This window comes from Manis javanica, chromosome 4 (assembly GCF_040802235.1).
Source record: "Manis javanica isolate MJ-LG chromosome 4, MJ_LKY, whole genome shotgun sequence".
Lineage (NCBI taxonomy): Eukaryota > Metazoa > Chordata > Mammalia > Pholidota > Manidae > Manis > Manis javanica.
This window is the reverse complement of record NC_133159.1, coordinates 38,202,556-38,220,725: the sequence shown is the minus strand read 5'-3', so window position 1 is coordinate 38,220,725 and position 18,170 is coordinate 38,202,556. Positions and strand designations below refer to the sequence as shown.

Below are 18,170 nucleotides of genomic sequence, written 5' to 3'. Positions count from 1 at the left end.
TGTCTCTTCCTTCTTCCGGCTCACTCACTCCCTCTCTCTCTTAATCAAAGGCCCCTTACCTCAGGGGTGCCTCAGGACTTGCCTGTGATTGGAGAGGACTTTGCAATTACATCTGCAACCTCCACCCCACACTTCAGAGAAGGATTCATCTGTTTAGTCCTGCACCTGTCCGACTGTGGGAGGATGGGTGAGGGAGATGGAGAACAAGAGATATTTCATTGTCACATTGTTCTTCTGGCTTTGCCTAGAGACTCCTAGACAGGTGCCTCTTAATATTCCAGCAGTGCTGTCAGCCTTGCCAAAGAGAGATCACTTTTCCTTGACCTACCCCTCTGCAGAATTAATCTTTCCCCTTTAATAATGATCATCTGTTGCTGGCAGGGGTAGGAGTGTGAGCAGAGAAAGAATTCTAGGTGGGGGTTTCCAAACGGAGCAGGTAGGCATTAAGTTTTTTCTTATTTTCAGGCAGGATGACTGCAAGGAAAGATCTTCATGAGGACAGGGACTGTTTTTCTAATCATTGTATCCCAGCTCCTAGAACAGCATCTAGCATGTTGAAGACACTTAATAAATACATAAATAAATGAATGAACGGGCTTCAGTCCCCCTTGTGCCAGTAGTTGATGTGCCTCATTGGACAAGTCACTTCCAACTTCTCATCTGCAGCATAGGGGTTACCATCAGTTGTGCTCACAGTGCACAGTGTGGGGAAAGAGGAAGAGATACAGTACCTGATGAGTGGGCTGGACCTTCAGAGCAGGGCAGGCCAGGTGAGCTCACTGGTGGTTCTGGAAGAGCTGTAGGTGTGAGAAATGTGAGAAAGGAGGCCACAGGCCAGGCAGGAGGATGTGGGTGAGATGTATTCCCTCTGGATCTTCTCTGGGAGCAATGGGGAGGACCTTCAATCAGGAAACTGCCATGTGCCAGGAGTTGTCCCTGCCTCCCATCAGAGACCCTGCAACGCATCCGTGAGGTTGACTGTAGCCCCCAGTCATGGGACTGGGCTGGACTTAGCAAGAGGTCAGTTATAAAAGACTGGTCAGGGCTGGTGTTAGAGGAGGAGGATCAAGGGGGGAGAAGACTGGGGGACGTGTGGCAGGCACAGGGAGAGATTAAGAGTTCTGTTGAGTTTGAGACGCTTATAAGATGTTAAACATCCAGATCCTCAATCAGAAATAAAAAATCAGGCAGTGGAAATGTTTCTTCAGCTCTTTGGGATCATTCAGGCCGTAACTCCTGCTGACTGAACGTGTATGTCACACTTCTCAGCTCTCACCCTCTTGCTCCCTGCTTGCAGAGAATACCCATTGGTGCTGGCCAGCTCCATCACCTCCTCCAAGCACACTTGAACCCCGCCTTTTCACTGAGGACTCCTCTGACCATTCGACTTAATGCTGCTCCCCACCCCAGCACTCCCCTCTCCCTACTTTTTATCTTTACTTTGTAGCACTTACCACTTTCTGGCATTATCAGTAATATACAGAAGTATTACATTGACAGTTGTCTCCCATAGCTAGAATATAAGCTCAATGGAGACAGAGATCTTTGTCAGGTTTTTTTGCTGTGTATCCCAAATGCCTAAAGTAACTTGGCACATAGTAGGTTCTCAGTAAATATTTGTTGAATGAAAGACTGGGGATGGGATTTTTCATAAGCTTATTATATTGAGTCCTTTGCTTGAATATACCCTGGTACCTCTGGAAAGGACAGGAGAGACGATACATTTTACCACAGAGAAGTTAGGCCCAGAAAAAGGAAATGGCCACAGTCACATGGCAAGTTACTGATTGAACACAGGTTGGTCTCTTGATTCCCATTTGTATGCTGAAGATGGGTATTCTCTGCAAGCAGGGAGCAAGAGGGTGAGAGCTGAGAAGTGTGACATACACGTTCAGTCAGCAGGAGTTACGGCCTGAATGATCCCAAAGAGCTGAAGAAACATTTCCACTGCCTGATTTTTTATTTCTGATTGAGGATCTGGATGTTTAACATCTTATAAGCGTCTCAAACTCAACAGAACTCTTAATCTCTCCCTGCGCCTGCCACAGGTCCCCCAGTCTTCTGCATCCCAGATCATGGCACCCCACACACCCAGCTGCTGAAGCTTAATGCACAAGAGTCACCCTTCATTCCTTCCTGTCCTTCAGGCCTGCCCCCAACCTGCCAGTGGATCCTGCCAGTTCTTTCCTGGAAGACGTCTTCCCATCTCTGCCTCTGTCCTGGTGCAGAACCCCCTTGTCTTTCCCCTAAACGGTTGCACGAGTCCCCTGGCTGATCTGCCTGCTTCTGTGCTTGCTTGCATATTTTTAGCACAGCAGTGACCTTTTAAAATTATAAATCAGACCATTTCATTTTCTGCTTAAAATTCTTCAGTAGCTTCCATTCTCACTTAGAAAATCCAGACTCCGTAAGGTGACCTGGAATAAGGCTCCCCGTGATTTAGCCCTTGCCTGTCTCTGCGCACTAGCCCCTTTCAGTCTCTCTCTCCCACCCAGAGACCCTTACCCACATCCTTCTTTCATAGATGTGACTATGCCCATTTCCATGTCCTGTACTCAGAAAGGCCTGCTTACACCCCTATCTAAAGCAGCTCCCCCTGTCGCCCCCACTTACAGACCCTGTGCATTTTCACCATGGCACTAGCACAATTATGTATTTATACGTTTTTAGTTACTTTATGATCTGTCTCCACTTTAAGTCTTATGAACCATTGTTTTGGTTGTTTTTTCTCTTATTTTCATTGATTTGTTTTTACCACAGTATATCCCGAGGCTTCCAGACAGCCTAAACATAGTAGATGATCAATAAATATATATTGAGTAAACAAATAACAGACACAACCATAGATATTCACTGGGTTTTACTGCCTGCAGAATATAAGTTTGAATTCCTTAATTTGGCATTCAAAGCCTTCAGCCGTCTTCAGTCTACTACTGCAGCCTCACCTTTCACTCTGTACTGCAGTTACCTAGGCTTTGGGCTCTTCTCTGTCCTATTTGTGGGCCAGGATCACATGCCCTGGCTGCACTCTGTGCTTCCACTGATGCTCATCTCTCTTCCTCCCACTTTTGATTCACCTTTGTCCTTCAAATCTTTGTTAAACGCTCATTTTCATGAAGCCTTTCAAAATTCCTCCATTTGGAATTAAATCTCCTTACACATGTCCAAAGAATTTAGTATTTGAATTTATGGCCACACTCCAGAAAGGAAAAAACATATGCATGGGGTCAAAAGACACTCAGGTTCATGTGCTCCATCACTTTCAGGCCATGGGACTCCAAGTCAATTATGCAAACTCCTTTTTTCAGTTTCTGCTTCTGTAAAATATGTGTGGAATGGTGCTTTGACCTTGCAGGCTTGTGGTGGGAATAGGTGGTGGTAACTGCACCACGTGGGGCACAGGGCAAGCTCTCAGAAGAACAGCAGCTGCTTTAGTGAAGGCGACAGTGCAGCGGACAGGGGATGTAGTTAGTTGGGACATGGCTGTTTCCTCCTCTAGGCTGTGAACTGTATTTATCTAACTCCTCTTTATCTAACCTCAGTCCCTGTCACTCTTCATGGCAGTATACACACAGAAGGAGCCTAACAAATGTTGGAATGGGCAGTAAACGTCCAAACCCTCATTGCCTGTTGAAGGGTCCCATGAAGTACTAGAGCTACTGACACCCATCCTTTAGTTCTGAACAGCTCTGGGTAGAAGCCACCAAATGAGTCTGAGTTTCAGACAACTCCAGCCAAGGCCACTGCTACTCTGATGTGAGGGTCCTGACCCCACATGCCATCTGTTCCTGCCCTCCACGAGAAACAGACCAGTGAGTGACATAAGAATCAGAAGAGGGTGACATTTTCAATTTACTGGCTATTCTGAGATTTTTGTTGGTAATAAAGAGATGGGAGTTTTCATCCCAAATTTTCTCCCTTAATTCCAAAATATACTTGAAATGGTTCCAGCCAAGAGAGTTATTGCCTTCTCCTTGCCTGGATCTTAAATCTGTGTTCCAAGACAGCTTGTTTTAATTGAAAATATTCAATCAATCTCTCCTCTCCTCCCACCCAAATACCATTTCTTGACTCAAACAGGGCCACTGTAGTAAATAATCTGGCATGAGGCTCTCAGGGTTTGAGGAATACGTAATATGGCTGGAGAGGGAAAGCGAAAGAGTGTCATCCCAGGCAACTCCCACCTTTAAAACATTGTCTTTTAAACAGAGCTTGTCTAAAATGATCAACACCTCACAGGAGGACATTTTACTGGAACAGCTCAACTCCTTTCCCTTGTATAGCTCATAAGTGCTGATTAGTAAGGGTGTCTTCTAGGGTTGCCTCTGGGCTACCTGTTTGTGCAGGCTTCCTGCTCCCCCATCCATCCACTTCTTTGGCCAGCACCCATGTGTTCGTCATACACTTCATCACAACAGTCCTGTGAGGCAGGCAGCATTCTTCATATTTTGCAAAAAGGCAACCATAGCCAAGGGAGTCAGAATCACTTATGCAAGGTCACACAATATTCCAGTTTTTCCCTCTGCATAACAAATCTCCCCTAAACTTAGTATTTAAAACAATAGCTATTCGGCCATGTTTTCTGTGGGTCAGAAATTTGGGAAGGGCTCAGCTGAGTGGTTCTAACTGCACGAGCATTTGGTGCATTTGACCTTAGCCTCTTCATGGAGTCTCCTGCAGCCCCTCCAGGGGCTCGTTGGGCTTCTTCAGAGCAGGTGGCCTCAGGGCTGTCAGACTGTGTGCTGGAGGCTCAGGCCCCAGATGGAGCATTCCAGCAAGCAGGTGCAAGTTACATCACCTTCTCTGACATTACCTCAGAAGTCCCACAGTGTCACTTCTGCCATTTTTTTTTTAATTTGGTAAAAAGTGAGTCACAAACCCAACCACATTCAAAGAGAGGGGATATAGACCACGCCTCCCAGTGGAAGAAGTGTCAAGGTCATATCATAGAATGACATGTGAGATGGTAAATATTGCAGACATCTTTGGAAAATACAAGCGTCCATCCATAGCATGTGGCAGAGCAAAGGCTTGGATTAGATACATCTGATTCCAACACTTATGCTCCGGCATTTCAGCCCAGCCCCAAGGACCTCCCCTTTCCTCTGGGACCTGTAGCTCTCCATGTGAGCACACGCAATGACCTGAGCCTGGCTAGGTCAAAGCAGCCAGGTGCCTCTGCCTGCCCTGGGAGTGAGAACGCCTCCAGGGTCTGCTGGTTAGCAAGGCCATGCCCAGCGCCAGCTTGTGAACTTTTTAAAGAGGGTGACAGAGAAGGTCAGTCACATCCCCAGAAAGTAAGCAGGTGGCAGCCCCAGAGCACAGTAAGCCTGTGGTGCATCTTACTGTCTTATACAACTCATCTGGTTTTTCTCCTTCTCCCATCAGGCACTGACCTGGGATGACTCGGTCCTTGACAGGAAAGGTGCCTTCAAGTTGGGAAATGGCCCAGGATGGTGGAAAGCTCATGATTCTGGAGTCAGACATTCCCGAATTGGAGGCCTGACTGTACCATTGCCAGTTATGTAGACTTGGACAAGTTTGTTAAACTCCCAGAGCAAAAGGGAGATAAAAATGCCTTCCTCACTGGGCTGTTTAAAGTGCATATGTAAGCCAAGTACCAGTGAAGAGCCAGGCATACAGAAGGTGCTCCATAAATGATAGTTTTCATGTTCTGGGCCATGTCTAACCCCAGCTTGGGGACAGCTTGTGGAAGAAAGTGGCAAGAACTCAGCTGACTGTTCTTCAAACGCTAGTCCAGTTCCATGACTCTGGATGGAGTGGTGCTGAGACTTGTCAAGTGAAGTTACAATTAAACTGAGGTGTGTGGAGGCTCAGAAAGAGTTGGCCCTGTGAGGCCTGTGGAGGGAGGGAGAGTGGTCCAGGCAGGTGGCATGGTGTGAGCAAAGCCCTGGAGGCAAACAACGTTCAGTATCACTGGAGTGTGAAGGGCAAGGGGAGTAGACAGTAGGCGGCACAGAGCACAAAGCTGAGAAGATAATCTGAGACCCAACCACGAAGGACCTTGTAAATCAAGTTCCAAAAGTTGAACTTTAAAAGCAACTGGAAGCCACTGAAGAAGGGTTTTATTCAGTTGGGTGATGTGGCCAGATCTGCATTTTAAAACAACCCTCCTGGCTATGTTGTAGAAAATGATATAGAGACAGGAAATCCTGTGGCAGGGAAGCCCATTGGGTCAGGATTAGAATAATCCAGGGGGAAGATGGTGCTGGCCTTTTCTAGGGGACAACAGGGTGGTACTGGAGAAAAGTGAACAAACTCATGAGATAGAAGGTCCAATGAATAAAAGTTGGTGACAGTTCAAATGTCCCAAGCTGAGGGATATGAGATAAGAGATAAGTGTTTTGAATGAAGTCAGTTCAGAAGCCATGGCAGTATGGGGCAAGGGCATCAAACACAGCCCCAGGGAGAGGAGTGTCATGGAAGGCTTTAGTAAAGAGGTATCACCTAACTGGAGAATTGATAAATAAAAATTAGCCAAGGGAAAGTGGGGAAGTATTTCAGGAAGAGGAAACAGCTTTTTGTGAGGCCCAGAATGTGAGAGATAATGCACAGAGCAGGTACTCTGTGTTACTAAGATGATTGTTGTACTAATTCATACTAAAGTATTAATGGTCAATATGAAATTGGTCCTTTCCCCTTCCCAGGGAGTTTGTACTTTAACAGGTCATGTATCCTTACCCTAAGGATTCACTTTTGGTTGATTTCAGGGTGGAGTGAACATACTGTTCAGGGTAAGAGGTTTTACCACTGTCCCCAAGGTTACCAAAGTGGATGACTGATCCCTTAGGGTCTCATAGTTCCTGGTCTATATACAACAAAAGTCTCTTGCCCTTGGTAAGGGTGGGGAAAAAGAAAGGGAGCATTATGATTAGCATGTATAATGTAGGGGGGGCATGGGGAGGGCTGTGCAACACAGTGAAGACAAGTAGTGATTCTACAGCATCTTACTATGCTGATGGACAATGACTGTGAAGGGGTATGTGGGGGGGACTTGGTGAAGGGGGGAGCCTAGTAAACATAATGTTCTTCATGTAATTGTAGATTAATGATAACAACAACAACAAAAAAGTCTCCTCCCCTTGGGTCTTGCTTATCTGCCTTCATCATGAGCCCCTGAAGCGAGACCATGGGAGCCCAGTGATCCCCAAAGTTGTGCAGTATACTGTAAAAGTTACGAACACAGGTTTTGGGGTAAGACTACCTATCTTCTTCCCTTCCCAGTTCTGTGACCTTGGGAAAATGATTTAACTTCTCTGCCCCCCCTCAGTTTCCTCATCTGTAAAGTGAGGAAAATAACAGTATCTGACATTTATGGTTTTGTGAAAATTAAAAAACAAAACAGGACATACAAAATCTTAGAACAGTTCGTGACACTACTGCTTTTATTACTGTTCTCATTTTTATTACTAGTCCTCTTTTCACTTTGTCTCAATCTCTTTTCAAAGTTGCTCCTTAACACACACCCTTGCAGATATGAAGCTGGGAAGGAACGTAGCAAGAACGTTTTTGGATTATTATCGGCTGAACCCCCTGGTTGAGAAAGTGGCAGTACCCACACTGAGGCTGCGGTAAGTGGCTGCGCAGAGCAGTGTGGGCTTGAGTCCTTCTCAGCTGGTTCACGTTCAGGTGCAACTTCCCTTAGCCTCTCTCTGGCCCTCATTTTGTTCTCTGTGGCATGGGAAAGATAACCCAGCCCTGCCACATAGTGTATGGGGCAGAAGAGCTTAAGAGAATATTTCCTAGTATAAAGTATCATTCTAGGGTCAGACATTGAAGGGGTGGTCACATTTCTGGGTCTAACATGGGAATTCCCAGGGATGGGAGTTGCAGGGAGCTGAGTCCAGTCATTATTCTCAGTCTGGGTATATGCTTGCATATGCTACTTCATATGATATCTCATCTTCTAGGATTCCTGTATCAATAGGCTCATAAGGTCTCTGATCCTTCTATTTCCTCATTTGTAAAGTGGGAAAAGTGGCACTCCCTTAGAAGATTATTATGAGATGTGTGTTAAAGCACCCAGCACTGTGCAGGCATAGATCTACATATACATATATCTCCGTAGTATGTGATAGCCTCCTCCCCACAAGAACCAGAGGTTCAGGGCTGGGGAGAGCACACCCCTTGAGAAGTTGCACCTCAGGTCCTCTGGAGGTCATCTGCCTGGGCCAGTGAGGAGAGAAGATCAGGAGATGAGTAACCCTCCAGAGGCCTGCACCACAGCCCAAAGCACTGGGTGTTGCTATGCCTGCTGGGGGTGATCCCAGTGAGCATTTGGACAGTGCATCTGGAATGTGCTGTCCCTGTCCTACCTCTTGGCCTCATTTCCCTCTCCCCTCGAGATCCAGCCTCCTTGAAGGACATGAGAATGTTAAATTTACTGTTCCTGATAAGCCTGTAATCCCACTGACTTTGCCCATGACCTTGCCTATATGCTTTGCTCCCTCAGGGCCTTTGCACTGATGCACCTTCCTCCCTAACCTGTTACCAACAACAACAATATTAATCACTGTTTTTAGTGCAAAGTTCTTTTTGTGCATGATCTTGTTTATTCCTCGTAATATTATATTCTCTGTGTTACAGATGAGGAAAAGGAAGCTCTGAAAGGTAAAGGGAATTGCCCGAGCCCAAAGACATTTTGGCAGAGGGAGGATCTGATCCCAAACTTTCATGATTCCAAAACTAGACTGAAGCCTAGTTAAGCTCTACGGCAAGTTGGAAACCTTTTTCGCTATCAGTGTGGGTTTCTCAGGCTCATGCTATCTGTGGGATATTAAGCAAGTTTCTTGGCCTCTTGAAACCTTTCTCTACCTGCCTATAAAGTGGGAGTAATAACAGCAACCTCTAAAGATGGTTTTAAAGATTAAATAGAAGCTTGGTACCGTGCCTGTTAGCCAGTGGGTGCTCAATAAATGTTTCCATCTCCTCTGGTTTCTGTATCGCAGTCCCAGATTTCCAACCAGCTCATCCTGGCCTAGGGCAAGTCCCTGGACCTCTCTGGTTGGACTGGATGACCTGGCAGGGCCCATGTCCCACCATATGAGGTCACATCCCTGAGCTCCAGCTCCACGCAGAGTCTGCATGACAATGTGCTCTGGATCAGAGTCTGTCTTAGATTGTTCACCAGTCACCTGGGGTCTTTGTGCCCCCCATCCTAGTAGATTAGCAACTCCTTGAGAAGGATCATGTCTCTTTCTTCTCTGGGCTCCCACAGTGCCTAAAAGTATTGAGCAGGCATATATACAAACCCTCATTCATTCACTCACTTAGAAAAAACAATACTTTATGCCAAGCCCCTGGGGGAAGGGAGATGCTTGAATAAGTAAATGATCAAGGCCTGACCCTCACTTTGAGGAGCTGTGCTCCAGAGAAAAGTGCTCATTTCATTCTTAGAAATCATTCTTGATTGGTTAAAGATCTTAAAAATTTAAAGCTTAATAAAACCCGAAAGAATCTTAGAACCTCATTTACAAGTTAATTTGGGGATTGTCTCTTTCAAGTCATCTGTCAGCGTGAATAAAATTATCCTGATTCTTTACTACTCTTTCCTGTATGTGGCCCTGTCAAGGAAATGGTGCTGGCAGTCAGGAAGACATAGCAATCATCTAGGCCCCTCTTCACAGTACAGATGAGGAAGTCGAAGCCCAGGGAGCAGATAGGATTGGTTACCAGGAACTAAAGCCCAGGCCCCAGGGTCTCCAGCCTGGTGCTCTCAACATCAGTTAGTGAGGAGTTCTTCAAGATGCAGGGGTGGGGAAGGGGTGGGGGCAGGACCCTGAAACTGGGTCTGAAGAATGCAGGGAGCTCTCAGGTCTGTGATTTTAACTGTCCGTGGGACCTCATTGCCCTGAGCTTTCGAACCCTCTTGAGAAAAGAGATGGAGAGTTTATTCCTTAAAGTTTAGACCTTGAGGCAAATGTACCAACCTTTACATTAATAAAAACAAAATGAAGTCCCTCACCATTGCCATACCTCTGCCTTACCAAACTGTGGCTACTGCTTAACTCTCAACTGGTCAGCAACTCTTGAAAAATGATTTCCAGGAAGATACACAGCTCTGATTTGGGACTTGAATACTTTCCCTTTTTTGTATATTTTCTACCCAAGCATCAAATAACATAAGCAAAAGAGCAGTTCTGGTTTTACAGGAAAATCACGTTTGATTCAATATTAATCTTTGTTTTTCTCTCATCTCTATGGCTAATTATAATATGTTAGTTTCCACCCATGTGCTGGTGGGAACCTGTCAGAATCCCTGGGTGCCAGGCCACCCCTCAGAGACTCCCTGGGGAGGGCCAGCAACACGGGCCTGAGAGCACAGCCTCAGAGACCCTGTGTTGATGACCAAAGCCGAGACCCCATACTTACCTGGACAACAATGACAATCACAGGGCTAAAGCTTGAAATACACCATCAGGGTGGATAAAAATTAGACAGGAAAAATGAACAGGCCAGGTGAGCCTCTGTAGGGAGACAAAGCATGAACTTAAAGGGTGGTCTGGTAGCTAAGTGTGAGATGGGCTCAGGCTTGGCAACAGACTGGGAGGGCTGGCTTCATAGTGGGGTTTTGATGTATGCATGGGGTTGGGGAGGGATTCATCAGCTGTGCAACATACTGGAGTCTACCATGTGCAGGCCCTACACTGGTGCTGCGGGACCATGGATAGCCCCTCACCATCAGGGGCCCAGATTTACAGAGAAGAAAGGCATGTACTAATGCAAAGATAACAACACTGAACAATGTATAAAAGTGCTCAGCTATGTATGAAATTACACCCTCTCTCAATAACTTTCCATGGCTCCCCGTTATCATCAGGGTAATATTCCCATTCCTCTTCTTGCTATTCAAAGCCATGGCCTGCATTGCAAATTTCACTTACAGATTCCTAACATACCCCTTCCCCTTCTAAGCACCTTCTCCACCCCGCATGCTTCCTACCACTTTATGCCACATGCTTTAGCCCAAACAAGTCAGCTGCTTTCATGCTTCCATATCTTTGTTCATCCTTTACCCTCTCGCTGCAATGTTCTCCCTTTTTGTCTCCAAATGGTGAACTCCTACTTCCCTTTCAAACCCCAGTCCAAATATCATACCTGTTTCACTGTCCCTGTTCTCTACCTGAGATAGAGCTGCTTCCTCTCTGCTGGATTCCTGACAGCAGTGTGCACAGCCCGGTAGCATGGTGCCCCCTGGAATGTATTGTCATGGCGTCTTTGCATGTCTGGCTTCTCCACTAGAGAGGTTGCCTCTTGAGGAACTATTGTAGTCATTTCTGTACCCTTAGTGCACAGTGCAAGGCCTAGAATGGAGTAAATCCTAAATAAGCCCTGAATATCTGAATTCTAAAACAGTAGAACTGAAGAAGCCTCAAAGAATCATCTACGTCAACTGCTTCCTGTTACAGGAAAGCTAAGTGAGACCCAGCCAGATACGACCCTCCTGCACCATCTGGCAAGCATTTGGCAGCTGTCAGGAGTAACCCAACAAGGCTTCGGGGAGGAAGCAGGGTTTGAGCTTTGTTTTAAAGAACATGTAGAATTTAAATGGGTGAAATAGAAAGGAACGGGGGTGGGGGAAGGTATTCCATGTTGGGGAAAGGCTATGGAAGGCAGGAAGCAGGAGCTGAAAAAGACACATTCCAAGGCAATGACAAGGCTGGATGTTTAGAGCAATCTTTGGCAAAGGGAAGATTGAAAGTTCATTTCTATTCATCAGACACACCTGGAGCAGCTACTCCATACCAGGCTGAGTTTGCTCAGGAACTAGAGAAAATCAAATGCATCAAACTCAGTGTCGTGAGCAAAACAGGTGGGCAAAGAACTACCTAGAAAATAATGTGCTGAGGGGTAAGTCACAGAGTGCTGCAGAAGCCTTGAGAAGGGAGAGGCCTGCTTGCTGGGAAGTTTTCGTCCTCAAAGAGGTCACACCTCTCACACATGGCTGACCTGGGAATTCAGTTGAGTTCTTTCTGGTTCTAACACCCGCTCTTTCTATTGCAAATAAATCCTAATCCAGTGCACGAATGATGGCACATCAAATACCAGTCAAAAACATAACAAACAAGGCCCTATATGAGAGAAAATGCAAAAATGGATGAAACTTGTTCCCTGCCCAAAGCTGCTCATAGGCTAAATGTGTGAGGAAAACAGACAGTGGCTGATTACTGAGGCATACTGTTAAGGGTATTTCATTAATGTTGGGTGCCGGGACACAGAGATGAACCAGACCCATCTCTGCCTTCCAAGAGCCCCCAGGCCAGTGGGATGACAGACTGGTCATGACATACCATGATTAGACTACACAGAGGAGTAAAACCTTTACTCTGAGAGGAGTACTCGACCCTATGAAGGTCCAGACTCTCCCAAGCTATAGCTTTTCTACGTGCCCTTTCCTATGCCATTGTGAAGTGGATAGAATGAGTAGAATCAAGAAGGAAATGTGGAAGAGTTGAAGCTGTAGGACAGTTAGGTTTCCTCCAGAACCAGAACGATACAAAGTACCCGTCTATCCATCTAATGGCCATTCATTGAGCCATGGTTCCTTCTTTTAACCAGGCCCTGGGCTGGGTTCCTGGGACACAGAGAAGAGGAAGACAAGACCACTGCTCGTAGGAGGTTGCAGCCCAGGGGAGGAAATAGACATGCACACAAAAGATTTCAATACAGTGTGTATATGTGCTGTCTCTCTTTCTGTTATCTACTCTTTGCAGGAAAGAAAAACCCCCTCCTTACAAGTACCCACTCCTGCGGGGCCCAGCCAGCAACTACCCCAACTGCAAAGGGGACAAGAAGAACTCAGTGAACCACAAAGACCCTTCAAACTCTTTTTAAGTAGGTGAGGTCCAGGGAGGTCTTGTGGACACAGGAGCATGCATTCTCTGCTGGGGCATGAAATTAATTACCCTTCTCTAGTTTCCAAGATAAGGGATGTGGGACAGTGAATAAGCTAGTGAAAAGGAAGAAAAAAATGAGAAATTTCATCATTGATTTTCCCTTTTGCCGATGGAAAATCAATTGTGAGCCTTCACCTCAAGGTTTAGGAATAAAATAGGAGACTCAAGCTGGGCGAGTAGAGTTGCTATTTTCCACAACATAGAGCTCTTCACAGGAAGAGGAAAACCTACACATCCCTTTTGAGAGGTTTGACAGGTCTCAGGTCAGTGCCTCCAAAGCCCCTTTACCTTTTAAAGTTGGATAATTACTACAGATGGTTACCTTTTAGAGTAGACTGTGGTTGTTTACAATTTTAGAAATGCAGTGTCCATGTTTGCTGATCCAGAACAACATCAACAACACATATAACCCAGAGACAAATGTACTGTTGGGAACAGTGGGACAGAATTTTTTGAAATCACAGTGGTCTTAAGACATATAGTCACTCTATCTATGAGCTGCATGCTTTCTGACTCCCCCAGTTCCCAGCATGCAGCTTCAGAAAACCATTCTGCATGCTGGGGAGTTTAATTGAAGCTTCAGCTCCAAAGGCAAGAAGTATTGGTCACTCATTCCAAAAGGTTTGTCCTAGTTAGGCTCTCCAGATCCCGGTGTCAGGGGTCAGATTAGGCTATGAGGTGGGCATGGATAATCTGCAGGGGGGGAAGGCTGACGGCCGGAAGGGGAGGTGCAGAAGACAGAAGGAGGCGCCCCGAGGCGGGGGGATGATAAAATAAAGCAATAGCAGCAGCGATTCCCAAGGTGGGGAAGTAAATATTGTGCATTCTTCTAAAGAGTAAAGTGCCTTTATATGATGAATGGATCCAGGGGAGTCTGTTCCCTTCCTGTCTGTGAAGCAGCAGGCTGAGTCAACATGACAGCCTGCTAATTAAAATGACCTCCCAGAAATGAGGATTATGAGATAGGGAGAGGAAGGGAGGCTCAGGGGAGATAGGGCCTTTAGCACAGAGCTCCAGTTAAGCATTCTTTTGCTTTGGGTTGGAGATGTTTGAAGTTTGTTACAGAAATCGAGAGCAAAGCTTACTCTTTTGCTTACTGGTTTTCAGAAATGATAACAAAGAACCATATGTTTGTTGGCTACAAATGTTATGTTGTATATACAGCTCCTCCTCTGGGATCTGTTGCCCAGAGGAACATAAATAAAGTGGTTTATGCAGCTCTTCTGTTCCTCTGAGTGTTCTTGGCACCTTTTCCTTTGGATCTCTCACTCTCTGTAGAATCAACCAGCCAACCCAAATTTGGTGCAACCCTCACTTTGCTGTCAGGGACTCTGTCATCAAGATAAGTCCTGACTTCCCAGCGGGTCCTGTGTCAGAGTCCTGGGGAACTTAGTTTACCACAACCAGCTCAACATGAGCCAGCAGTGGGGCAGACCTTTCAGAAATGATAGCATCTCTTGAGACAGCATACATAGAGGCAGTTAGCATAAAATAAGATGGATGATAGTCTAGATCCATTTTTCCTTGGTCAGACTGCTTCCATAATGTGACAATATTTGGGCCTCATTGTTTAAAAATGGAATCAGTTAATTGGATCCCAGGTGTCACAAGCAGCAGGGTATGCTAGTGGCTTAAGAGCAAAAACCGGGAGCCAGGCAACTCCGGGTTCTAGTTCTGCTTTCAAACCCTCCTTTGCCTCTTCATATCTGTGTGATCTTGGGCAACTTATTTAAACCCCCTGAATCTTAGTTTCCTTACCTGTAAGATGGCAGTAGTAATGTCCACCTCATTGTGGTAGTTACGTAGGTTTAATGAACTTAGGTACTGGAAATGTCAGCACAAGTGCTCAGTAAGTGAGAGCTGTGTGATCTGGAATGTGACCAGGATGGTGAGGTATCTGCAAATCATGTTCCATTAGAAATGGGTTAGGAGCTATTTATCCTTGAGATGAAAAGTAAGAGAGAGGAAATCAAGTTCGCAATCTCTAAAAAGTTGAAAGGATGTATTGGACATTCTTTTTATCCAAAAGAGGTGAACTTGTTCTGTGTTGCCAAAGGTAAGAACCAAACCTAAGGAGGTAGTCTCAGTAAGACAGAGTTCAGCTCAAAATGAGGAAAACTTTCTAGTGAATAGAACTGCCAACAATTGGATGGGCTCGTTGGGAGATAGCTCCCCATCATCAGAGGCATGCAGGTAGATTCTGAATGAGCGTCTGCTGTGGAGGAAACAGAGGGGTTTCCTTCCTTCTCCAGGGGAATGTTGGATGCTCTGTGTTATCACCTCCTAGTCTAAACTCTAGAGAGAAATGACATGAGGCAGGTGATTACATTCCTGATGTCAGAGAATGGACTGTACAGTATTAAAAAGTATCATTTAATGTCACTCTGAATTATAGAGTATGAACTTGCTAACACTTAACATTCCTAAGGGAAAAATACTCGACTATAAGGCAAAATGTAGGATGTTTGCAATAGGACTGCCTGCTTCTCCACATTGGCACAGCAGAGAAGAAAGGGCTGACTAAGAAAGCAGGGGTTGCCAGTGGGCCTCCCTGTGGCCTTGTACTACTCAGCAACTCCCTAGCTTTCTTGGACCAGTTTAGACCTCAAGTTGGAGGTCTCAAGTTGGAGGGAACAGGTTTCATCACTGAGACATAGGACAGCACCAACTCAGCCGGTGAACCAGCTGGAAACTACCAACCCACCATACCCAGAAGGGGGCGCTCTAGCTTCTCTTCTTACCTGCCCACTTCCTTCTCAGGAGAGAACTGCAGTTGGGGAGAACCAGCTACCAGCCCAGTATCTGAGGAGCAAGACAATTATTCTTAAACAAAGGGTGGAGGCAGAAGAGACATGATGGGCCTCCACCTGGCTCTCACACAGCTCTCCAAACGGTGCCACTTGTGCTGTGCATCAGAAAAGGGGCTCAGACACAGGATTAAAGGTCTGTTTACCCTCAAAAACTGTGATATGCAAGGCAGAAGCCACCCAGACTCTTGGTGCTCTAGTAGGCAGAGGCTGGGTCACCTGCCTCTGATGATGGTCACTTTGCAGCCACAGCAGGGAGCCTTTAGCTGGGAGCTTTCCCTGTCGCCTGTGGTCAGGGAGGGGCACAGGATGAGCTTGTATCCTTTCCCTGTAATGCAGTGACACACCTGAAACTTACCTCAGAGGATCCCAACTTATTTTCCTAAGTAGTAAGAGTGGTGCCAACCATAGAAGTCTGGAGTGATTAAATTTTCTGATCATCAGCTCAGATGCCTTCTGCCCATCTCTCATTCCAGCACATCTGTCAGAGTTCCTGCTGGGCACTCCAGCAGGGTAGGATTTGGACAAGGGGCCCATTTATCACTTGACAAGCAGAGACTTCTAGATCTTCCATGACCCCTGAAATCTCAGCAGGGTAATCATTTTAGGGCCCATCTTGTCACCCTCTGGGTTACTGACCCCAGGCAGATAATCTAGTTCAGGTCCCTTCTCAATCCCTCCTTCTGGAGTGTGTGGGCTGAGCCTGTTGTGTCCCTCAATTGTTCAGAATTCTTCCTCTGAATCCTGCTTTCTGAGCTCTTTAAAGGCACCAAGATTGGAGGTCCTTTCCCTCATGGCTCAGCTCAGCCAATGGGACACCAGGCAGACAGGATAGGGGAGACATTATAATGTAATAGGAAGATCCTGGGTTTAAAATGTCAAGACAAACTTGAAATATGGATCCAAGCTCTTCTATTAACTAACTGCATGGCTTTGGGCAATGAATTCAATCTCTTTGAGCCTCAGGATCCTCATCTGTAAAATGGTAATAATATCTACCTCCCACAGTTATTGTGAGGATTAAGTGTAATAAAACCTGTGTACAACGTAGTGCCTGTGTTTAATATTATATTATATATTTAAACATTTGTTAAGACAATAGATCTCATGTTAAATGTTCTTGTAACAACAACAATAAAAAGACAAAAAACAACTCAGAGGCACAAGGAAACTTCGGGAGGTGATAGATGTCTGTTACCTTGATTCTGTTGATGGTTTTGTGGGCGTTTGCATAGATCCAAACTCATCAAATTGCATACATTAAATAAGTGCAGTTTTTGTATATCAATTATACAATACAATACCTCAATTAAAGCTGTTTAAAAAAATGCAATAACAACTATAAAATACCCAGCATAGAGTAGAACTCTTTGCCCAAACTATCCCCACTCTTGCCTGCCTCTCACTTGCTTTCCAGGTTGGAAATCCCCTTTCTTGGAATTTTACTTGCAGATGAAGTGCAGACAAAATTGTAAGCTCTTCCTGAACATGGGACTGAGAGAAGTGTCCAAAGAAGTAACAGTCACACTGAAGGATCAATGTCAGGCCAGGGACCTACGTCTTATTCATCGTTGTGGCCTCAGCACTTAACACAGATCATGTACAGAGTCCGTGCTCACTGAGTAGGGAATGAGCAAATGCTGGAGGTGGGGTAGACCAAAGGCCCTGAACCTTGAGGGAGAGGAAAGAGCCTTTGTACGCTGGGCTCTGAACAGGCAAGATAGTGTTGGACACAACATTCACCAAGCCTGGACTTAGGCAGAACTGACGAGACTAAAAAGGGGGGTAGAGGTTCTGTAAGATATTGTGTTTTATTAAAATGGCAAAAATAGCAGGATTTCTAAGAGGCTTTTTTTTTTCTTTCGTTGTTTTTGATTGGCATACAGCTCCCCAGGGATTGTCTCTCTGTAATTATCACACTGATACACTCTACACTGTGGCAGCTGCAGCGCAGGCCATCCTGGCAGCACTCCCACTTCTATCAGTTCTTCCCACTCTCACCAGATTCAAGGCACATGAGGGACAGGGCTTACTTTTCCCATTTTGCAGATGCAGAAACAGAGATCAATGCAATTTAGCCCCTTGCCAATGGTCCGCAGTGGGTAAGTAACTAGGACAGGACCTCAGCACAGAGCTGTCTCTGTCACACACCCTGCCTTTCGATTGAACCCCAAACCTCAACGCTAAGCCCAACCAATTCAGAGAGTCATCCTTATGATGCCTGTTACAGCTCCTTAATGCTTAAAATTGGCCTGTCCCCAAAGACCTGGCATCTCGCTCCTGCTCACTCCCACCAGCATGTCCTGCCTGATTGCTGTAATAGCCCCTCACTGACCCCCTGCCTCCAGATGCTCTCCATTCTCTCTCTTTAGAGCTGCTTCCAGCTGTAAAAAATGACCCATATTTATGGCACCACTTTCAGATCCGTTGCCCAAATCAGGAACTT

At 45.8% G+C, this 18,170-nt stretch overlaps 1 protein-coding gene across 3 annotated transcripts in view; it reads left to right on the top strand.

The window, feature by feature from the left end:
* Positions 1-14,128, top strand: part of AGBL4 (AGBL carboxypeptidase 4) — a 1,242,012-nt gene extending 1,227,884 nt beyond the window's left edge. For 2 of the 3 annotated variants that reach the window (XM_037021907.2, XM_073233900.1), the window contains 2 exons: positions 7,496-7,592; positions 12,735-14,128. In XM_037021907.2, coding sequence (XP_036877802.2) covers positions 7,496-7,592; positions 12,735-12,855 — 218 coding nt within the window. In that variant the 3' untranslated portion in view covers positions 12,856-14,128. Of the gene's footprint in view, positions 1-7,495; positions 7,593-8,607; positions 8,632-12,734 lie in introns of all 3 variants that reach the window. The other variant, XM_037021908.2, reaches the window with a different exon arrangement.
* The last annotated feature ends 4,042 nt before the right edge of the window (positions 14,129-18,170 follow it).